This window comes from Trachinotus anak, unplaced genomic scaffold, assembly GCF_046630095.1.
Source record: "Trachinotus anak isolate AG129_WGS33_773 ecotype Australia unplaced genomic scaffold, CSIRO_AGI_Tana_v1 ptg000010l, whole genome shotgun sequence".
In the NCBI taxonomy this organism is placed as follows: domain Eukaryota; kingdom Metazoa; phylum Chordata; class Actinopteri; order Carangiformes; family Carangidae; genus Trachinotus; species Trachinotus anak.
The window spans coordinates 4,458,474-4,480,370 of NW_027273861.1; the positions used below are offsets into that span (position 1 = coordinate 4,458,474).

A 21,897-nucleotide genomic window follows, 5' to 3' on the forward strand; every position below is an offset into this window, starting at 1 on the left:
ATGGAATGATCTCCATATAATGGAAACAGCGGCTCTTCAACAATAGAGGCTGTTGTACGGAGGCAGAGCAGAGGCGTGAAGAGAAACATCAGGCTTCACTCTGTGAACAGCTGAGACTTGCTGTCTGAGGACTGTCTGTCTGGTGTTTCAGTGGGATGATTAATAAAATAGGGCATAATGTTTTTTGCGCTGTAAACCTACCAAACCATTTATTGTTCAGAAGAAACATGGCCGAGAAGTTTTAGCGTCTCTCCCAGGATGCATTCAGCTACAGGTACATGATAAAAGACGACCTTTGTTTACCAGACCTTTCTAAAGACCGTTGTTTGGAGCTGTCTGGCACAGTGAAACACCCTCTTTGTATTTTCACTGCCCACACAATCACCCCAGTGAAATTGGGTCCCCTCTTGCTGTGCGTGATGACTGTGTGTTTAGAGGCACAACAATGGATAACTGGAAATGGCTCTCTGACAAACAGACCTCTATCCTTGCCGCAGGTGAGAGGACATTCAAGTGCGACCAGTGCGACGCAACCTTCAAGAGGAAGGACACGCTCAACGTCCACATCCAGGTGGTGCACGACGGCCATAAGAAGTACAAGTGTGACTTGTGTGAGAAGGCCTTTGTCACTCCATCAGTCCTCAAGAGCCACAAGAAGGTGAATGAAAATTTTCTGAAAAAGGTTTCAAGCTAAACTGTTGTTGCGTTCATTTGAGATGCAGACATAACAGATAGAAAATAACTGACAAAAGAGTTTCCATAATTGCTGACAAATTGCTGACAAAATTATGTTGACGCTTTGCATGCGACTTCAGATATTTACTAAGAATATACTTCCTCTGCATTGCAGTATTTTTCATCATCAATCTTCAGCTATCAAACTAAATTTAAAGGGAGGATTTGACAGCCCAACCATCTACTTACTGAAAATGTTTCCATTGTTTTTGTTCACATCCAGTTTTATGAAGTGATGCAGCTAATATCTTGGACAGTCAAACTTGGCGGAGACATCCATCTCGAGGTTTCCTTTCACTTGAAGGCTTGGAAATCAATTCGTATGTTGATTAGAAATGGCAGTTAGTCCATTAGCTCCGCAGGGTTTCAAAGCCCCAAACAGATCTCTCTGCAGATTATAAACCCTAAATCTGACAACGTCCGGTGTGGTTATGGATCAAGATTGAAACCAAAACAGCTACTTGGCACAGGGCAAAAGAAAATGTCTCAGAGGTTGCCTCAGAACAGTAGGGCTGAAGACAGGCATGTTGAACTGTCTCGCTGCTTACGGGGGTCTGGAGGCTGCTGCGAGATCTGGCCTTGATCAAAGTCAGGTTGCCGAGGAGACGACAACTTAGTAGCTGTGTTTACACGTGCAGAGTAACCCTGCTTATGGCCGTACTCATGTTGAAGTCTTATTTAATCTACACTTTGATGCTCTGTATCTGTTTGTCTGCGCAAACTTCTCCCCCCATTTCATCACAAATAGTTATCACAGTCATTTTTATGTAGCATTAGTAATTATGATGCTTTTTAAAAGAACTGAAATGATTGTTTTCACAATTGAATAATCTGCCAATTAGTGTTTCAGTCTTTAAAAATAGAATAATAGCAAAAAATACCAAAGTAACATTTTCAAATTGCTTGTTTTATACAACAAAGGATTAAATATTAATTTTATGATGATATGTGGCACAGGAAAAGCACCAAATTTTAGAAGTTAAAACCAGTGACTGTTTAGCATTTTTGCTTGAAAAATGACTTATAGGTCCCACATTTTACACTTTTCTAGTGTTTTATTTGAAGTGTTGACTGTTTTCTGAGTGATCAAATAAAAATATAGCAGATTTCGAGTAAACACTCAGAGAAAACCAAATCCTGGGTCTAGGTGGGGTGGGCTTGGGAATTAGCTAAGAGTGGGGATTGTTGTGACATCACAAAGGTCCAGAAGTCCTGACAGCTGGTTTTAAGGCTCAGTTTCTGAATACAGGCTGTGTGCATTTCTCTATGGACTGAGGCTTTGATAATTTCACAGAATTAATAAAGAAACTAGCTAATCTGCTTTATAATCAAAAACATATGGACATCTACCTTTATACAATATGGAACCTTTAAAAAAATTGATTGATTATCTAAATAATTGCTGTTTTTTGTTGATTGACTTTGTTCTGGCAAATACATCTCCAGACACAGACAGACGTGGCCACAGAGCCAGAATGAAAAGATCTATCTCACATTTTTTGTGGCAAATACAGTTATCTCTCCTGAAGCAGGATTTTTAATGAGTTTTTTTAAAAAAAAGTTAAGAAAAGATCTCAAGGTTGATGATGACGCTGAATGACTTTCTGAACTGACATTTTTGACATCCTCTTCTGTCTTGTTTTTGTGCTCAAACCAAAACAGAACAGATCTTCATGTCTCTTTGTTTCTCAAGTCCTGATTCATATGCGGATGTGCGTCACTACAGCGGTGGCTCGTGCAAATAAACGGTGATGCTGTACATATCTGGCAGAACGGGCCTGAGCTATTCATGGAGCGCTCTTGTGTTACAGCAAATGCTTTTCTCCTCAGTGAGCCTGGATTTGTTATATGAGAGGGTGTGTGTGTGTGTGTGTGTCAGCATGTATGTGCATGCATTGTACAAGCTAGTCTCACCTCTGTCAGTGCTGGGCTGGAAGAATTCACATTGAATGAAAATTACAGGGTTGGCTTTAACTTGATACAGACATGCTCTGTATTTATTCATTTATATATAAAACTGTTGATAATTGCATACAACTCCCAATAAATTCCACACTTATGATTTGGGACGTGATGTTCCCATGTGAATTTGAGAGCGTTCCCTCTGGCTGTCTGTTTGTGAAGGTAGAAAACAAGCGTTTCCTCTGTCATACAAATAATTCATGAAACACTGCTCCGTCTGGGACACACGTGTTCATGCAAGTGAATTTGTTTGTACATGATTGTCTGTGAGTGCATGTTTATCTGTTTGTTAATGTGCAGATGTGCGTGTGTGAGCATGTGTGAGAGTGTGGATGGAGCCTTTGTAACAAAACACCCGAGGTGTCAGAGTCACACAGCGGGGTGATGGAGGGAAGGATGGGGGCCCGGTGAGGAGGTGTTCCTGTATTGTTGTACTGCTGTTGAAACTGTCGCTCTGAGTTTGAGCCTTTCATACTCAAGATTATTTTGGGGAATTTTCAACAGGCCAGGAGGTGGAATTCAGAGCATACGTTTCAACAGGGAGAGAGCAAAGGTAGAGGAGCAGGGAGGGAGGGGGATGGAGGAGGTAGAACACTCTTTCCACATGCTCTTCTTCCCCGTTTGCATGTGCGCCCCAGAGCTCTACACTGAGTGCTGTAGGGCGGTGAGGAGAGAGGAAGAAGAGGGAGGAGGAGGATGAGGAGGTGTATGCATATGTGCACCCTGGCCTTTATAGTCCCCGGGGGCCTTGGACCCTGGCAAACCTGCATCGTCTGTGTTCTTTGATCCTGCCTTCAGGGCAGCTCAGTGGATCCACTGTCATGTGAACATGTGCATCTCCATTTACTGAGTCCACCACCGGTTTGTGGTGCATTATGGGAGGATGAAACGTGCTTTATTCAAAGAGTGCGATTAAGAAAATGTACTAAAGGGGGCATTTAAAGTGGAAAGTAGATTCTGGAGTTGCTTTTAATGAAGAAAAAAGGACCAAAATCAGATTATGTTTGTATGAATTGTCGTTTGAAGAGACAGCGTGATGAAGCTGATAAATTCTCCCACGAGCATCTGATGAGTATATGTCCTGACATGGAATTCCAGCTATCACTGTTGATCACGTTTTACTTTGTAATGCAGGAAGGATGTGAGGATGAATGTTACAAATGTTTTTCTTAACATCAACCACATGTGCATTTTATCATTTCTCTTCCTCAGACACACACGGGGGAGAAGGAGAAGATCTGCCCGTACTGCGGGCAGAAGTTTGCCAGCAACGGCACGCTAAGGGTCCACATTCGCAGCCACACAGGTCAGTGGTCCTCCCAGCTTCAGTGCTTTCTTAAACTGACCTTCCATCAGCAGCCATTAACATCACCGACTAGAGTTAAAGAAGAAGTGTCATATCAACGCATCCACACAGCGAGAGACGCTCGTATCAAACACATTTTAATCTTTAGATAAAACGGCAAAATGGACAAACAACAATCAGATTAAAATTGTATTTTTAATGTGGTTTGAAATGCATTTAGTGACATTATTTAGGGTTAACATGTAGTTGTTATGCTTGTCCTTTTTATATGTTCCGTGAAGCCCACAGGGGTGTGCACGCTCCCAAATATCACGTTGTCTTTAGAGTGTCTTTACTCTGCGATGGTTTGAGCTGAAGACATGCTGTTTTTCTGTTTCCCAACTTCCCAACAAGCGGTCTGTGTGAGTCACTAACTTCGCTCAATAAACTAATAAGAAAAGTTAGAAAAGATTTGGATAGTCTTACCGGTTGCCTGGTGTATTGCTGCTTTCTTTCTGTGTGTTTATTGATGGATTCTTATCCGCCATGTTTGTAACGTTAGTAACGTTCAGAGTCATGTCACCGAATCGGACGCTCCTATTGGCTCCAGTGGGTGCTGTCACAGCCAATAAGGGTGTCTGAATCAGAGGCATGGCTGTCAGTTGCTTGTATACCCAAACTAAATGGGAGCATTACTGTATTATTCTGAGGAGAAGTTGGTCTCAGTTTACTGTCATGACAGAAAAAGCACAGGAGGATGTGACCAGTCAGATATTTAGAGCATCTGAGGCTTTGGAGCAGATTTTTCAAGGAGAAGGAAAAAAAGCCCATAAATACTGACCAAAAGACGGAACATAGCTCATGAACAGATAAAGATAGAAACTTCAAATCACTTCAAATGTACGCAACTTTCTGTGTTGAAGATTTCTTTGGGTATTAAGGTCTGCAGTGTTTTTAGCTATGAAATATGTAAAAATTCAAGATCCGTTTTTTTATGTTGTTGTTTTATGGACTACTAGCTCCTATTACAGAGTACAGCAGTCTTTATTGAGTGACATGTATAATTAGTTGAGGTTGTGCTGATTCTGAGTCTGTGCAGCACTTGGTGAAAGTTTTAAAAATGACGACTTTATGAACAAAACACAAATGAAAAAAAACAGAAAAGTCTCAAAATGTGGGTCTCTTCAAAGAATAATTCAATATTTTGGCAAATGTACTTATTTTCTGTCTTGCTGAGATTAGAGGATCAATAGCACTCTCATGTCTGCTCTCAAATATGAAGCTGGAGCCAGCGGGTGGTTAGCTTTGCAGAGCATAAAAACTGGAAACAGGGAGAAACGGCACCACTCCTATTCTTAAATCCCATCTTAATGCACCTCTCCTGCCAGATTTACACCAGTTTATCCCAAACAAATGAATGAAGCTGATTTTAATGTCAGAAAAATTCCAACATGTTGTAGGACTGCTTGCACCACTCTTTGCACGACCACAAAAATAAAGCCCTGAATGTTCATTAAACTGCCTTAAACTAGAAAGCTACACATTCCTGTGTGTCTCCTTACCAACAGACTGGTGCAGAGCTCTGGCACGGCCACACACACACACACACACACACACACTTCTTGGCCCCTAAACTTGGTCGCTCCGTCTTTCTTTCTCTCCGTTTCTCTCGCCTGCTCCTGGCTGTCTCCCTTTTTTCCTCACTCCCTTTTTTCCTCATTCCCACTTAAACGTCATCTCTCTTTCCTCTCCTTTTTCTTTCTTGTGTTGTTTTCTCTCTTTGTCCTCTTGTTTTTCTTTGGGGGGTGGTTGAATACATCCGTTTCCTTTTGCTGGTTTTCTGGGAACACACACACCTGGTGAACGTTTTTTCATCTTCCTGTTTCATCCAGGTGAAGTCGTGGTATCAAAATGGAACCGATCTTTTACCTAATCATGCCTCCGTCTGCTTCTTCACCTCCCCATAGTTCACCTTTGGATTCCTCTGCACCAAATTAATAACAATTTCATCTTAAATCACATTTGCAGCCTCTCACACTCTCCCTATAGGTATAGATTAGTGTGTCAGAATGTGTGTGTGCATTTGTTAAAAACATGTGTGCACAAGCATGTATGTGTTTTCCTACATGTGTATGTGTGAAGGACAAACCAACTGAAAAGGGAGAATGTATACCAGTGTGGGCCGCGGCCCAGTCTGATTGTATTTATATAGAATAAACAAAGGAGAGGAATGCGGGGGGAGGGGTGGGAGCCGAGGGGACACCTCAATGAAAGAAAGGAGCACAGTGAGAAAAGACCACTCCAAGAAAGCATCCAGCCGGATGACCCTTGACCCTGACTGGCTGTAAATCTGTCCCCTCGTTCTATAGACTGGGGTTTGTTTGTTTGTTGTGTTTTTGTGTGAGGGGGAAAAAAATGAGCTTTTGTGAATTGTTTTCTGAGCAACAATCCCGACGAGACTCATCTTATTCTCAAACAGTGAAGAGCAGTTTTGTAACTCTTCTGGATTATGTGGAACGTTTAAATCATATAACAACCCTGTTAATGTGAGTAGAACTTTAAAGACGGCCAGTTTCTCTGTCAGTAAGCTCCTAAAAAGGCCACCAGCTGAGGTAAAGACCTTCACATGGACAGCTTCTGCAGAAGGCAGACAGGAAAGCTTGATCTTGTTTGTCTTCCTGCTTCACAGGAACAAGTCAGCATTGATTATTTACCTGCTAAACACAGAGGACTTTGTGAGGATTCCTCAGAGATTTCCTTCCCCTATCATTTTACTGTCAAACACTGTAGGGCATTATGGAAGAAATGGGTAACGTGTGAAATGATTAAAGAAGAATTTGAAAACATCAAACTGAAAGTATTAGGACATGCACTGTATATTTGGCTTGTATTTAGTTTCAGTTTAATTTGGTTAGAACATCATGCTGAGCTCAAACAAATTAGTCGTAGTGCCACAGAGGCAGGCGTCGTCTCAGAGAGCAGCCTTTATGAGCTCACCGACGACCCATAAAATGTGAGCTGTCAAAAACTTGGATGAGGATGTTGAAGACTTTTTTGGGAGTCAGCATTTATGATGGATGTTTCTATCATTTTCTAAATTGTTCTTTTTGGCCCCACGATGGAGCAAATGTGTCCTTCTCCACATCAGAGCTCAGTGAGAGCAGACTTTCCCACCATGTGTGCCATGATGTGGTAAATAACCGTAGTGGGGTCATGAAAATTATTTGTGCCAAGGGAAATGTTGACAGAACCCAGCGCCTCGCTGTCACACTGACATCATAGCACATGTCATGTTTGGGCACGATGATAAGTATAAGCCCATGAGCTATGTTACAGTTAATTGGTGTGGGATTTTAACCCTTAATGCTGATTTGGTGTTTATGTTGTATTAAGATTCAAGCTTCAACGCACAGGACCTTAAATTACACCCGATGCAAAGCGCGATGCAAGTGTCTTTACTGGTTTCAGACCGTCACAGTTTTCATTTTCCTGTCCAGTGTCCATGTCGTTTAAATAGCAAATACACTTGTGCCCATCTGAGCACCCATGGGTGTGTTGGTCTTAATGAGGTGTGGTCAGGCGCAGTGTTGGCGCAATGCTACCTTGAGGCGGCGGAAAGCGTTTGTGTGATTGACCAACAAAAACTTGGCCTCAAGTCAGTGTTGCAATATTTCACTCTTATTTTAAGGCACATTACCAAAAGAGTAACACGTGTCTATATAGGCGGATGCACAACACAACCTGTCAGTAGAGAGTGGTGACAGTGCCCTTCAGATAAGTTCAGATATGTTTGGATAAGTCAAGTGGAACATTAGATTACAGTCGTTACAGGCCACAGAGGGTCGGAGCTTTTTTCTTTGTGACATACTGTTGGCATGGATGTCTCTTTGTCTCTGGCTTTAAAATGGGATGGGAGACAGCACTCTGATTGGTTTATTGCATGTTACGCCCAAAACACTCCCATGAATAATTAAGACACTTAGTCCAACCCTTTTAAACCATGAAACTGGTGCAGTAACTGTCAAAATAGCAAAAGTAATGTGGACACGCCCTGAATACATCTGTGCCAAGCGCTTTAGACCGTGAGCTTTGGACTGTTACAACAGAGCCCTTGGACTTTTTCTACATGCCGACAGGACAGTGGGTCTCCAGTGTCTTTGCACATGTTCAGTTGTAAACAATTTCTCATAAATTCAAGTTAGTTGTTCGTCATCATCCTCATAACCAACAAAGTAAAGCTGCAGATTTAACAAGCAGAAACATGAGACTAAATAAAACAAAACAAGTAGTAACAGCTGTCAGAGTCAGGACGAATTCAAGCCATCATGTGATGAATCTAACTGGGGAAAGTGATAAAAGCAGCACACACACAGCACCAATTTGCACTGAAATTGTCTCGTTTTATGACAAAAAAATCTGAATCATATGAAGACCATACACTAGTCAGAGGAGGCGCGACACAACAAGCCAAACACCCATAACGACAAATCAAGGTTATTGTTTGCTGTATTTCCAACAAATTCACAGAAGTGCAGTGTCTTTCGGGTTTTATATTCATTTAAAGAAATGACTAACATCTGTAAAGAGTGAATAGTTTCGGACAATTCATTCAGCTTGGAATGTGAATCATCTAAACAAACACCCTCCTCTCCTGAGGGACCACAACAGATCCACAACAAGCCCCAGTTCCCACCGGCCCACACCACTGGGTAACCATTATTTTATTATGGGGTTATTATATACAACAGATAATTTACATACAGGCCAAAACCCACTGTCTGGTTTTCCTCACAGATGTAGAGTAAGGATGGGATTGTAACTTTTGGACGACAGATGACAAGTAAAATAGATCTGCCTCCCTGAACGAGAGGCTTGTGTTACAGTTGTGTCCTTTTAGCATCAATAAATCACTGCTGCATGAATTGTGAAACATCATTTACAGTATAATCTAAACTTAATAACTTAATCACTTCATTTAATGACCGTGCTGGGAAACTTACAGTCAAGGTGCATTATTTTGAATTGCTGTAACTGAGATTGCTCTCTGGCACTGATCTTTGTGAAAATATGTGTTTTTCACAGGTCACAATAATCTATACTTTTTTTTATTTTCAGTAAAGGAAAAGAGAAAACAGACACAAACACACAGTTGCTGTACAGGACAGATGATCCTGATCATCTATTTAAAAAGCTTCAAGTGATCTCACAACAGAACAACTGCTCTCAAACAGACGTCTGGCAGAACTGGAGTCACTGAACCTGTGTGTGTACTGATTTGATTTTGTTTGTCCTGACTGTCATCATGGTAACAGTCTCGTAAGGAAAAATTACCCTGAACTGAATTATTGTCTGTCAGCAGTGCAGACGCTTCATTTAGATTGAGGATTGCGTTTTGAGACGTGTGTCAGGTTCAGATCTGCAGCATGTGTGGCGAGGCTCAGGCTCGGGCTCAGGCTTGTCTGATACAGGTACCTTCACACGGGCGAGTTTAAGAGAACTGTTTGAGGAAGTGGAGAAATCTACTGAGACCCTGGCCATAATGGAAAGGTCAAGTGTAAAAGTTGTTGGGCGTTCCAACGGCTCATCAAAGGTGATCTCTTATCATCTCCAACCCACCGATATCACGTTACTTCTGCGGCCTCTGTCGGCATGTGGCACAGAGCAGAGAGTGGAGGGCCACTGTCTGGCTGAACTGGAGGAAGCCGGGAATTAATTTCTGACGGACTACACTAATGTCTTTCAGACCGGAGCCCCCGAAGCTACAAAGCGTTCTCCATAACACGAACGCTGTGCGGCAGGCAAAACGACAAAGCCGACCATCTGCTAACCAGACACACAGCGCACATATATACAACGCACAAGGGGTGCCAAACGGATCGATTAGCAGACAAGGAGTGTGAGGGCCACAGCAGGGGGGCGGGGGAGACACCAGGGGTCAAAGAGATGGTGTACTGTTTCAGCACATGCTAAATCAGTTACCATCTCTACACACATAAAGCCCTGGCTCAGTGCTGCAGCCACCCCTCATAATCCCCAAACAATCTGGCTCAATCTGGAGAATAAGTGGAGGGTTTCTAGTTACAGTAACACTCAGTAGAACAGACACTGAGCCTCTCGCACGAATAACAGAGACCAATGTTGCAAGACTGTTACTACTTAGGTTTCTAAGTAGCATTTGTTTATTTCCTGTTTCGCTAAGGGATTGAGTTGCTCTTGTTTTATTACAAGCAGGTTGAAGCAGTGGAAAGGTAGTGGGAGCTGTTGGTGACTATATTTATGAATGACTTCTTTTAAGATATCAAATACCATCATTTGCTGTGTTTGCATTTTCCAGATGAGGCGCATATGTCCAGAACCACAGTGCATAGGTTAAGTAGGTGAATTGTTGTGCACTTATTGCGAGCCTGTGTGTTAGCAGGGTGTGGTTGTCTGTGCTGTGTATTAGCTGACAACAGCTAGCTCCTGGGAGGGATGTGATCCAAACCACAGAAGTACATTGGCACACAGTGCTCCGGTGCTATTAGCACACTAATGCCTTCTCCAGGGCTCCCCAAGGCTAGTGCGGGGCCTTAACCTGATACCACACATGCTACATAAGACATAGGACCCGCTCTCATCTGTCTCAATGCACATCTGGGACTCAGAGTTTCCTGTTTGTCAACAAAAGGCCTCCTAGAGGCTGAAACTGCACAGAAGGGGATTTTGGGACAGAATGCCAAGCTGCCGTCCTGCACATGTTGTGTGTACATGTGTACTCAGTCTGCATATGTCACGTTAACCCTCTCTACATCAGTGCGAGGTTACATATTTTATGACTTTGTGTCGCAGCGCTCCCCTGAAGCCCTCTTGTGGGGGGGTTGATGCTGGGTTTAGAACCTGACTTGCATATTTGCTACATAACAGCTGTCGTAGCCACAGGGCATTATGGGATATGAATAACCATTGTAGCTGTTTGACAGTTGAAAGTTGGAGCACTGGTCAAGTCAGAAAAAAAAAAATACCATCAGATACAGTCCTGAGTTTCTAGTCAGAAAAAAACAGCAGCAATATTCAAATGAAATCATTCAAAATGCAAAATATCTAAACATTGCCAAGAAAAGCATTTGTTTCTGCCCTGAACATTTGTTTGTAGCAACGTAACCTTTAATCAAATATAAAAAAAAGGCCATTAGATATTTACGTAACACCTCAGTCATGGCTTGGCTGTTTGACCGTAACTTGGAATTACAGTAAGAAACAGAAGAGACATTTTCCTCCAACACAGTCATGTTTGTGCCACTCTGATAATATTCCTCCTCTCATATATTCCCCAGATGGATTTTCTGATTTAATAAGCATCTTTGCATTTTGAATCCCACAGAAACACAGCTAATTAACCTTATTACTTAAAGGGGCAAAACATCTCCCCCATCAATAAAATTACTTGCTTGCCTGTTCAACAATTAGTCTCTAAAGAGAGATTATGTGACTATGAAGCAGATTAAAAAATGTGATTGTTGTGCTGAAGGAATAGACACAAGTGTCTAGCTGCAGGTATCCATTTTTGGCAGTTTCATTAAATTGTACTTTGTGCACTTGGAGGCACAGTACTGTGTGTGTGTGTGTGTGTGTGTGTGCGCGTGTGTGTGAATATATATATTCAGATCGCTCTATTTTTAGTTTTCTGGACATAGGAAATGTATTTAGTCTGCTCTAGTTTTCTGATTAATGGCACAGCTATGAAATAAATGATGCAATTACTGAACCCAGACTTTTTCTTTTTCATACTGTATTTTCCTGTCTGAGTCTTTAATTTCAGTGTGGTTATATAGGTTACCTCATATCTCTTCTATAGATTAGTAATCAACTGTGGTGATCCTATCTGGCCTGTGGATCTGGCCCCATAAAGAGATCCATGTGTCAGAGGACCGGTTGACTGACAGCCTGTCACTTCCTCTTCGTCATCAGCGGTGTATGCTCAGATAGGATCTGTAGGAGTTTGGCTGGACTGCTTTTGATCCAACGGGGCTAAGCCACATTGCCTCTGATGTGCTCCTAAACTGTTGGCCAGTTGTAGCTCAGATATCGGGCCATGAATTGTGGCCAACACAAGCTTTGCTCTGCAGTGGAAAGTCAGTGTGCATCAGAGAAGAGGGAGGCTCTTAGGGAATGATTATCAGGTCTACCAGTAGCCAGGTCAAAACTGCGTCAGACCAGGTCAGGAAGAGCGTTTTAGAGAACGGGGACAGGACAGAGGTCCTGTAGCAGCACACACACCTAACACACCTGTGAGGCAGAACACAGCCCAGGTTTTTGCTTTGTATTTTTATATGTTCTTGTCCTTAGTGTTGGAGAATGTTTTTGTATCTGTCACTGTGTGTGTGTGTGTGTGTGTGACAAACGTGCATATTTGCCATACAATCAAAAATCTTCCTGTCTCCCTGAGGTTGTTAAATACAATCTGTTAAACATAACTGTAGGTTAAACTGGTTTAAAAAGTATAATATGTACCTTTTCCACATTAAAATGTCTTAAACAACTACACCTGTGTTATTTATGTTGTTTAGTTTTGTACTTCCCAGATGTTTCCATCAATTCTCAAACCAGAGAAATCTGTGATTTTAATCATGGTAATGCTCCGTTTCATTGGTCGCCTGTCAATGATGTCATATTTCTATGCTCATGTGTCATCGTTGAGTTTGTCTGCCAGAAGCTCAAAATTGACTTTTATCCAGTTTTAAGTCAAATTTTAAAGATACACTTTTTACACCTTGGTTGTTTTAAATGATTTATTTGAACCAGGTGAAGATTTTAGTCGTCTGACATCTGGATCTTAAATTATCACAGAAAAAACTGAGTTAATGTCAGACATCTCAGCTCCCAGCAGCTCCTAGACGTCCTGAGTCCACTGAAGAGCATTGGTGAATCACTCATTTTTAAAGTGAAACTGCTCTATTTAGTGTTTTTACTGGTTAAAATCACTGGGTCTGTGTGTTGTGGAGAGGAGGAGACCTCTGTGGATAATTCGGCTCTGGGTAAAAACCTCCTGAACGACACTGAAGAAATCCACATCAGGAGAAGCTGATAACAGTGGTGGTGAAGACAACAACTCCCATGATCCCACACTGTTTTATCATGTCACCCAACGTCGTCTTTTGTTATTGTTCTAGCGGCAGAAGTTACATACTGTGTGTTTAAACCTGTACAATAACATTTATATGTCGGCGATGTGTGTTAATGTGTTTTGTTCCCCAGGTGAGCGTCCGTACCAGTGCCCTTACTGTGACAAAGCATTCAGCAAGAACGATGGCCTGAAGATGCACATCCGCACACACACTCGTGTAAGTTTGAACCATCTATATGCTCTTGTTAGTAAGGACTTATTGTATCAATGGTACACACAGTAACATTTTTCACATTACAGTCCATATCATAAACACACTCTTTTAGTGCACAGAGTGTTTGCTCTGGTGCATCAAATCGACTTCTCTCTAATCCCTGGTAAACTGTCGAACCAGTTGCAGCCATGTTTCTCTATCTCCAGCAGACTGTTGCAGGTTGTGACTGTAATCAGGTGTATTTTTACTGCACAGTAACCTTCAGGTGTAACTGTTTGTTCTACATATGAAAAAAATCCCATCATATATAATAATTGCATGGTGACATTATTATATACTTACTGAAGTAATGAAAGCAATGGTTTAACATGATGAAAAGCACAGCTTCAAATAATAAAGTGGATGAAGTCCATGTAGCTGCTTCAGTTTAAAGGTCCTAGTATTGTGCACACTGTTTCACTGTCACACTGTCATCCTCTATGTTGTCAGTAACAACTGTGCTTTCCCTGCTTTGACAAGTAAACGTTTGCGATGACAAAGGCGTTTTAGTGTTTTGTTGTTTACAAAATGAGCACTGTCTCATTCTAGTTAACTGCAGACATGTTCTCTTTAAATTCTGTGATTGTCTCTGTTTTCCTGCATTAATCAGATGTGTGACAGCAGCAGACGTGATCTCTCCTTTATAGACACTATCAACATTCACACAAGAACAGACACAACTGTATAAAGGACAGAGACAGAGGACGAGGGAATGGGATGCTAACTCAGTCCCATTAGTGCCCATTTAATTATGATGTAATTCTGACACTTGCAGATTTTTTCTATAAATTGTCCTTCAAGGGCGTGGCCCTTCACAGCCGTCATAGACTGCGAAAGTCGAACCGAAATGAGACGCTCTGGCCTATGGAGGATTTTTGCTTTATCTCACCAGCTGTGCCCGACCTTATCGTTACATCCCAAAATGTGGCTCCTGTTGCATAGCAACCTTGACAACACGTAACTTTTTTTTTTACAAAAACTTGAGTTTTGAAGGCCCTTGGTTTTAACAGTTGTACAATAACCTGTTGAACTGAGCTGAATCCAATCCTTGGTGTTGTTTGCTTTCATTACTGGTGTGCAATGAACCCAACGGACGGGTCCTTTGAGGAAAAGAAGGCTGCATTTCTCGGCTGCAGTTGAAGGAGCCATGTAAATGGGACAGCCTACTCGCACCAATTCAAATGCAGCCTCCGAAGGATGTGGCCCACAGCTAGTTTAGATACAGGTAGAAGAGAAAATCAGATACACTCACATACTCAGTTTTATTTCTGTATAAACTGACAGCACTTGACTCTATAGCTGACTGTTGACTGTGGCAATGCAGACATTTGGATGCACACATAGGAAACAGAACTTTAATGGCCTGAACATGTAAATATGAAGTGAGTCAGAGCTCAGGGTGGAGAAAGGAAAAGGTAGGTTTCTTGCCGGACGTCATGAGGTCATTTCCTGGGTTGGGACGCCGCTCGTTTCCCTGCGTCACCTCTCGGCCCATTGATGTTCTTCACCAAAGCACCGCTTTCCATGAGCTCCCTGTGAGCATCTGGACGTGTGTTTTAGTGTCACTTTTGATAAATGAGACTTAATATGTGTTTCATCATAGATTTCCATCATCAGTTTCTACAGCTATGACTGTGACAGTCACGGCCTGTCAGCACTGTTAATTTCAAAGATTTGTCCTCTGTTAATGCTGTCCAGAGCACAGCGCTCTGCTCTTACAGTGTGTTGATAATGGAGGTCTCCTGCCCAGGTCGACGTCGCTCAGCAGAAACAGACAGGTATAATTTTGTAGTGAGCTGCTGATTAAACTGACTGATGTTTTGTTCCTAATGTTCCCAGATCTGCCTTTGCTCACAGTGAAATATGGGCTGAGCAGTTACAAACAGCAGAGCCAGATGAAGTCACTGTTGAGCAAAACAAATGTCACTTGGCTGCAGCTCATGTTAATGTACAGGCGATTTGAGATGGATGCGTTTGGAGTTTGTGTGTTTTTACCACAAACCACATCAGCAGCAAATAAAAAGGACCACATTTGATGGTGATATGAACGGCTGATACTTTGGATAGTGCAGGGTTATTTTATGAGATTGTTTTGATTTCTGATGTCAGTGGATGTGAATGTATGTATACCATATAATTACACTTGATGTCAAAAGTTCCATCTTCTCTTCTTTGGCAAGAAGTTTTGGACCAGGTCATGTTCAAAATTAAAAAGTTTAAATGAACTAATGCAATTTGTTGGAATCAGTTCAAACACAGCTCATATAAATACTAAACCACTTTGTAGAGTTGATGTTGTTCCACACATACGTGACGGTGCCTCTGCGGCCTGACACAGGTGACAAGCTAACAGGTGACTTAGATTTGCTGTTGTGGTGTTGTGGTATAGAGATTTGAGACACTTACTAATCTGTGGTTGTGTCTGAAATCACTCACTCCTTCACTGCTCCCTATTCACTATCCAGTGAGTCGGAGGTAGAAGACTTAATACAGAGCTAATAATAATACAGAGTGGGATACTATGAGTCCAATATATAGAGTGTAATATTTCTCACTATACATTCAGACACACCACAAAATGGCTAACCCACTCTATAGTGAACTATATAGAGAGAGTAGGGTGAGAGTGAGAGTGATTTTGAACACATTTTTTGTATAACAATCTATATTATTATCTATAAAATGCGGAGCATTGCGTTATTTGATCGTTACCAGATTGTGGCAGTACAAGCCTTGAACAATGCTTTCTCATTGTTGACTTTCAGGGCATTTTACATTGTGGATAGATTTACACACAGAAGGACACTCAAACAAAACAGTGGACAGTTACTATAGTGCTATAGTAAATACAATAGGTGGTGATTTCGGGCACAGCTCAGGAGTGTTGTTGTATGTAGGCATGCTGATGATTAGTAGGTATAATCTTAACCACATTCCTTGTCACAGAGTTTATTTTCTGCAATTATCCAAAAGACGAGGTAAAAATCTCATTGGGTGACGCTAACATGCGGGTTGGCCTACAAAAATGTGCCATCCCTGCGGCACTCTATAGATGTGCTCTTTGCAGAGAGTGGTCAGATTCAGAGGAACGTTCAGGTCAAAGGTCAGAGGGTGAACAGCTGCTGAAGACTGAAGGTCACCAGGTACAGATGTTCAATGTTACCGGGGTCACAGTGATGCATTCTGGGTTCACTAAATGACCTAAGTCCATCCATGTGTTTCCTGACCTTTGAACTCTGACCCCTCATAGTTTTCTTTTTTTTTTTTGTTGGTATACAAGAACCATTATAACCTTATGGAAAAAGAGGTAGTCCTCGTTAAAGCAGAAGATTTAAGTGGACATTTGCATTACACACACACACAGTTTCCTCAAGGCAGGTTTCTCATACACACACACACACACACATGCACACACACTCACACACTACTTTATTGTCATTGTTCCTCTTTATTCTGCCACATGCACACAAACAGTTGTATACTTAAAGCTGCTCACACACATGTACCCGCTCACATGCGCACATGCAGTGAGCCTGATCTTTACCTCCTTTTGTATCCTGTGTCACTGGGCGCTCCTTGCCCCGCCCACATGATAGTGCCTTTCCCAGGACCCTTACTTCCTGCATTCACCCTGTTCCCATGACAACTAAGCTTTAAATGGGTAGAGCCTTTGCTATCAGCCAGTCTTGTCAAAAACAGCTTCGCTAAGAGTGACACTGGGAACCAGCTCCCTGCTATCTTAGGCTTCTTACTTCTACTCAAGTCACCACTGTTTCCCCTCTGACTGTCGGACACACCCACTGTCCGCCCTCTTCCAAACTGTACACACACACACACACACACACACACACACACACACAGGAATACTTGGAGTTTTTGTGAAAATACACCCACAGCGAGATATGTAGTTTGACTGACAGTGAGTCAGACCTCCAAAAGGCGCAGAGGAAATGTTCTTTGGTAAACTGATGAGGTGTGGAGACAGAGGAGTGATATTCTACAGCCCCAGAGTGCCAGTGCACTGATACACGTTCAAAGGGATTTTCTGTGCCGTGTTTTCCTTACTCTTTTGGGGAATCCATGTGTTTTTGATGGCCCCTACGCCGGTCATTTCCTCCCTACCGCAGGAGCTGTACAACCTTTAATTTCATATCTTCATAAACTCAAAGGGGGTGAACACTGTGGTGTGAAGGGAGAGGGTATCATTGTGTGAAAATGGATGTGTGTGTGTGTGTGTGTGTGTGGCTGTGTGTGTGTGTGTGTGTGTGTGTGTGTGTGTGTTACAGGCGCTTTTCCACATCTTCTTGCGTTTTCCACTGTGCTGTGCATGTCTGTTTGTTTTTGTTTTTCCTTGTGTGTGTGCGTGCACATATGTGGATCATTACACTTTTTTCCTCCAGGTTTTGTCCATATGTGACTGAACTGGGGAAGTATTGTTTTGTGTATTGTTCTGCTACACACTGACAGATGAAGTACCCTCTTTGAATTTGGTTTGTGTATCTGTGTCACTGCAGGAGAAGCCGTATAAATGCAGCGAGTGCAACAAAGCCTTCAGCCAGAAAAGAGGGCTGGATGAGCACATGAGGACCCACACAGGAGAGAAACCTTTCCAATGTGATGTAAGTATCTACCTGCCTGTACTGTGCTTGAAACCAACCTGGGCTGCCTTCAGTCTTGTATGTGATGGCTCTCTGGCACCAGGCCAGATGTGGGGAAGAGTTGGGGGAGCTGCTCAGTGAGAGGCAGATAGTGATCTTGGTTCTCTGGAGAGGCAGAGTGGGCTGATCTCACGTAAACACATTGAGAGGATCAGAGGAAGAAATTACCCTCTGTTTATAATACTGTAGGAGTAATAATTATTCTCAGAGACTGGGGAGGGAACACGCGACAGAAGACATTGTTCATATTTTGAACAAACTTGTTCATTGCCGTGTTTTATCGCCATTTGTGAATAATAGAAACATAGACCAATTAACTACACATACTATATATATATAAGTCCCCTTTTTTTCCACCAGTAGAGAGCAGGAATGCCTGCAACTTAACATCCATCATAAATGAGCCATGTGTATATATATATATATATATATATATATATATATATATATATATATATATATAACGTGGACTGTAATTTGGGTGGATTTTGAGTCAGACAAAAGGATCACACGGTTCCAGGAACATTTCCCAGACAAGCTAGAAGGGCTCTATAAGCAGCGTCTGTCATAGCTGTATTAAAAATGTTTTAGAAGCATCCTGTAACATCTGGGTTATGATGAGACATGGAGGCCCCACTCCCATCAGCCCTTGCCACTGATTCACCCCATAAAATTTTAAATATTTCACTGACACTGGATCAGATTTGTAGATTGTCTGAGCTGTATTTAATTCCACTTGGATAGTCAAGCTAGAACATGATAGCACACCAATATGAGTGTCCAAGTTACCTGGTTAACTATTGATGGTACGATATGGTGGTTCTGCTGCTTTTGTTCATAGCTTCAATGTTTTGCCCACAGATGTAAATTGTCTGAGAGATTTTCTGAATGTAATTCATAGCACTGAAACTCTCCACAGATGGAGTGTGGAGGAGACATGCTGTGATTCTTGAAGCAGTATGTTAAACTGCGGCTGAACGCCAGCCAGTGGCGGATTATCATGATTGATAGAGGACGATGGAGTCATTTGTACAGTGTAAAATGGCTCATTTATGATGGATGTTAAGTTGCAGGCATTCCTGCTCTCTACTGGTGGAAAAAAAAGGGGATTTCTGTCACCAGTACATGCATATGATTTACAGATCAGTCTCTGTGTGTCCGGCTGTGCCTGTGATAAGACTAAACTCTACTGTGAGCGGAGGCAAACAAGATCAGTTTTTTTTTTTTTTTAAGTGCTTATTTTCTTTAATTATGGGTATTAAAGGTCCCATATTTTACACTTTTCCTGTATTTCATTTGAAGTGTTGATATCCATAAGAAAATATATTTGGGGTTTTCAGAGCAAAAAGCCATCCCAGTGTAGTTTTACATTTCCTCTCTAAGGCTTCTCTCTTGAGCTCTAGTAACAACACGTCAGTCAGCCAATCAGAAGAGAGGATCTGAGCCTCTCTTCTGATTGGCTGACTTTTTTGTGAGTGATCCAATAAAAATATAGCAGATTTCAGGTAAACTCTCAGAGACACCAAATCCTGTAAGGTTGGATGGTGGGACCAGGTGGGCGGGGCTTGGGGCGTGGCTGAGGGTGGTGACTGGTTTGTTGTGACATCACAAAGTTCCAGAAGTCCTGATGGCTCATTCTAAGGCTCAGTCTCTGAATATAGGCTGTGTGCGTTTCTCTGTAGACTGAGGCTTTGATACTTTCACAGTATTAATATAGAACCTAGACCTGCTTTATAATGAAAAAAGACATGGACATCTACCTTTATTCTATATGGGACCTTTAAAATCCTGTATTTTCTGTGTTCTGTAGGTGTGTGACCTGTCATTCAGCTTGAAGAAGATGCTCAGCAGGCACAAGCTAACACACAACCCTAACCGACCAATGGCAGAGTGCCAGCTGTGCCACAAGAAGTTCACCAGGAACGACTACCTCAAAGTACACATGGAAAATGTCCACGGGGAAACAGAAAGCTAGAAGCAACTATGGAGGCACTGGCTGAAAATATCAGATATCTGATTCCTCAGATAAAGTTCAGTCTCATGCTTCTTGCAGCCAGTATGGCCTTTACATACTGTACACAAAGATGGATAGATAGCAGAAATGTTATTATTAAAGATACATACATGTAGAATATGGAAAACATTAGGGAGAGTATTCTGAAATTGAAACATAGACCGTACATTAGTAATTCTTTTTGTCATACTGTTTAGAGTCTGCTTTGAAAATTTGAACAAACAAAATTCCAGATATGTTTGATCTGCTTCCAGAGCCGCTGTGTCTGCTCACAGAGAAAAATGAAATGTCAGACATTTCACCTCCAGTCTTCGACTTCTAACCAGTGTTAATGTTCATACTGTTACAACCTGACCTCTCTCACTGTGGTATTTACTGAATACCTTACTGTAAATCTGTGGCCAGTTGTCAAGTAAAAAAAAAAAAACGACCAAAGATCTTTTTTTTTTTACCTGCACACTTTCTTATATTTTACAGCTGATGTTTACTCTTTAGATTCTGTTAGGCCCCAGAGACACACTTTAAACACATGTTGCTCCATTTATGATCACTATCACCTCTGAAGTATTAAAAAGGGATAGCTGAATGGCAGATGGTGAGAGCGAAGTGGACAGTAACAAAATCTGAAACAGCTCACAAATGCAAGTTTTTGTTTACATGACAGTGTGAAAGTATAGACATACTATCCTCAGTCTTTTCCTTAAAACTGCATGATGTTTGTTGCACCGTGGGATAGTTGATGGAAGCTGAACAAGATGGGAGTTCCTAAAAAATTAATTTGAAAAGACCCCATTTCAGATTTTCTCTGAAATTTGAAGGTTTTTCTGTTTTTAGTTTTGATTCGCTGGATAACTGTTGCACCTACATTAACTTCAGATGACTGGGCTCAGCTGTTCCTTTCTTTCCCATGACCTGTTGTATGAAGAGCAGTGGTGCTTTAGGTGTGTTACTGTTTCTATGTCCCAAATTAGGGACAAAAAGAAAATCCAAAGTACTGTTTGTTGACTTTTGTGATGAATTGTTGAGCGTTTTCATATGAACGGCCCAGGATTATTGGGCCTTAAACTATGTGTTTACATTGTTCTTTATTAATGATAGTTTAATACAGTATTTCATGTATTTCAGTAGAAGTGCAATTCTGTCCTGTTTTATATCCACAGTCATTTGCTTCCTCATTTACTGCCCCTCTGATTAATGCCCAGTTTTCCAGCTGTTTATTCTGCATCTGTACACTGTGAGTTGTCACTTCACACTTTTGTATTTTGAAATGTATAAAACCTCATCACCTACCACCAAACATCCATTTCCTCCGCTCATTCTAATTATGTGTTTGTGAACTGTTGATGGGGGAAAGGGGGAGGGGGTCAAGGAAATACTTTGAGAGTTGATTAAAAGTGTTCACTTCTCGTTGTTCATCTAACCCCTATTCTTGGTTTGGCAGTGTGCTGGGAGTGAAGGCTAATTGTATTTTTTTTTTTTTGAAGCCACAGTCACCACTCGCCTGATCTGTAAAACCACACACTAAAGAGTGTCTCTGATGGTTTCTCTGTGTGGATGCGGGGACTCTTTCTCATGTCCGTCCCCTGCGGAGGCTCTCTGGTATTTCAGGATTTAACTCTGTGAGAATCTCACGAGCGGTGGAGTGAAGTGGGAGAGCTGCGAGTCCTCATCCCTCTGTGAAGTTTGTCAAATGGGCTCCTGTTCAAACTCAATAAATCTTGCCATGTGTGGCTTTGGCTTCCTGAAAACACATAACTATTGCAGTATGTCTGTCTTCACGTCTTTGAGTGTGTGCTGTTTGTTTAACAATTAACTAATTATGGGTATTCATGTTAGATTACATTTCAGTTTCACTGCTCGCAGCAGAGAAATCAAAAACTGCACGAC

General features: G+C 41.7%; 1 protein-coding gene across 2 annotated transcripts in view; it reads left to right on the forward strand.

Annotated features, from left to right (window-relative positions):
* The window catches only part of prdm5 (PR domain containing 5), a 34,542-nt gene extending 13,235 nt beyond the window's left edge, over window positions 1-21,307 (forward strand). Inside the window, exons 12-16 of one of the 2 annotated variants that reach the window (XM_071487031.1) lie at window positions 498-658; window positions 3,910-4,003; window positions 13,217-13,302; window positions 17,853-17,957; window positions 19,807-21,307. In XM_071487031.1, the coding sequence (XP_071343132.1) occupies window positions 498-658; window positions 3,910-4,003; window positions 13,217-13,302; window positions 17,853-17,957; window positions 19,807-19,971 (611 nt within the window). In that variant the 3' untranslated portion in view covers window positions 19,972-21,307. The remainder of the gene's footprint in view (window positions 1-497; window positions 659-3,909; window positions 4,004-13,216; window positions 13,303-17,852; window positions 17,958-19,806) is intronic. The other variant, XM_071487032.1, reaches the window with a different exon arrangement.
* Window positions 21,308-21,897: the final 590 nt, after the last annotated feature.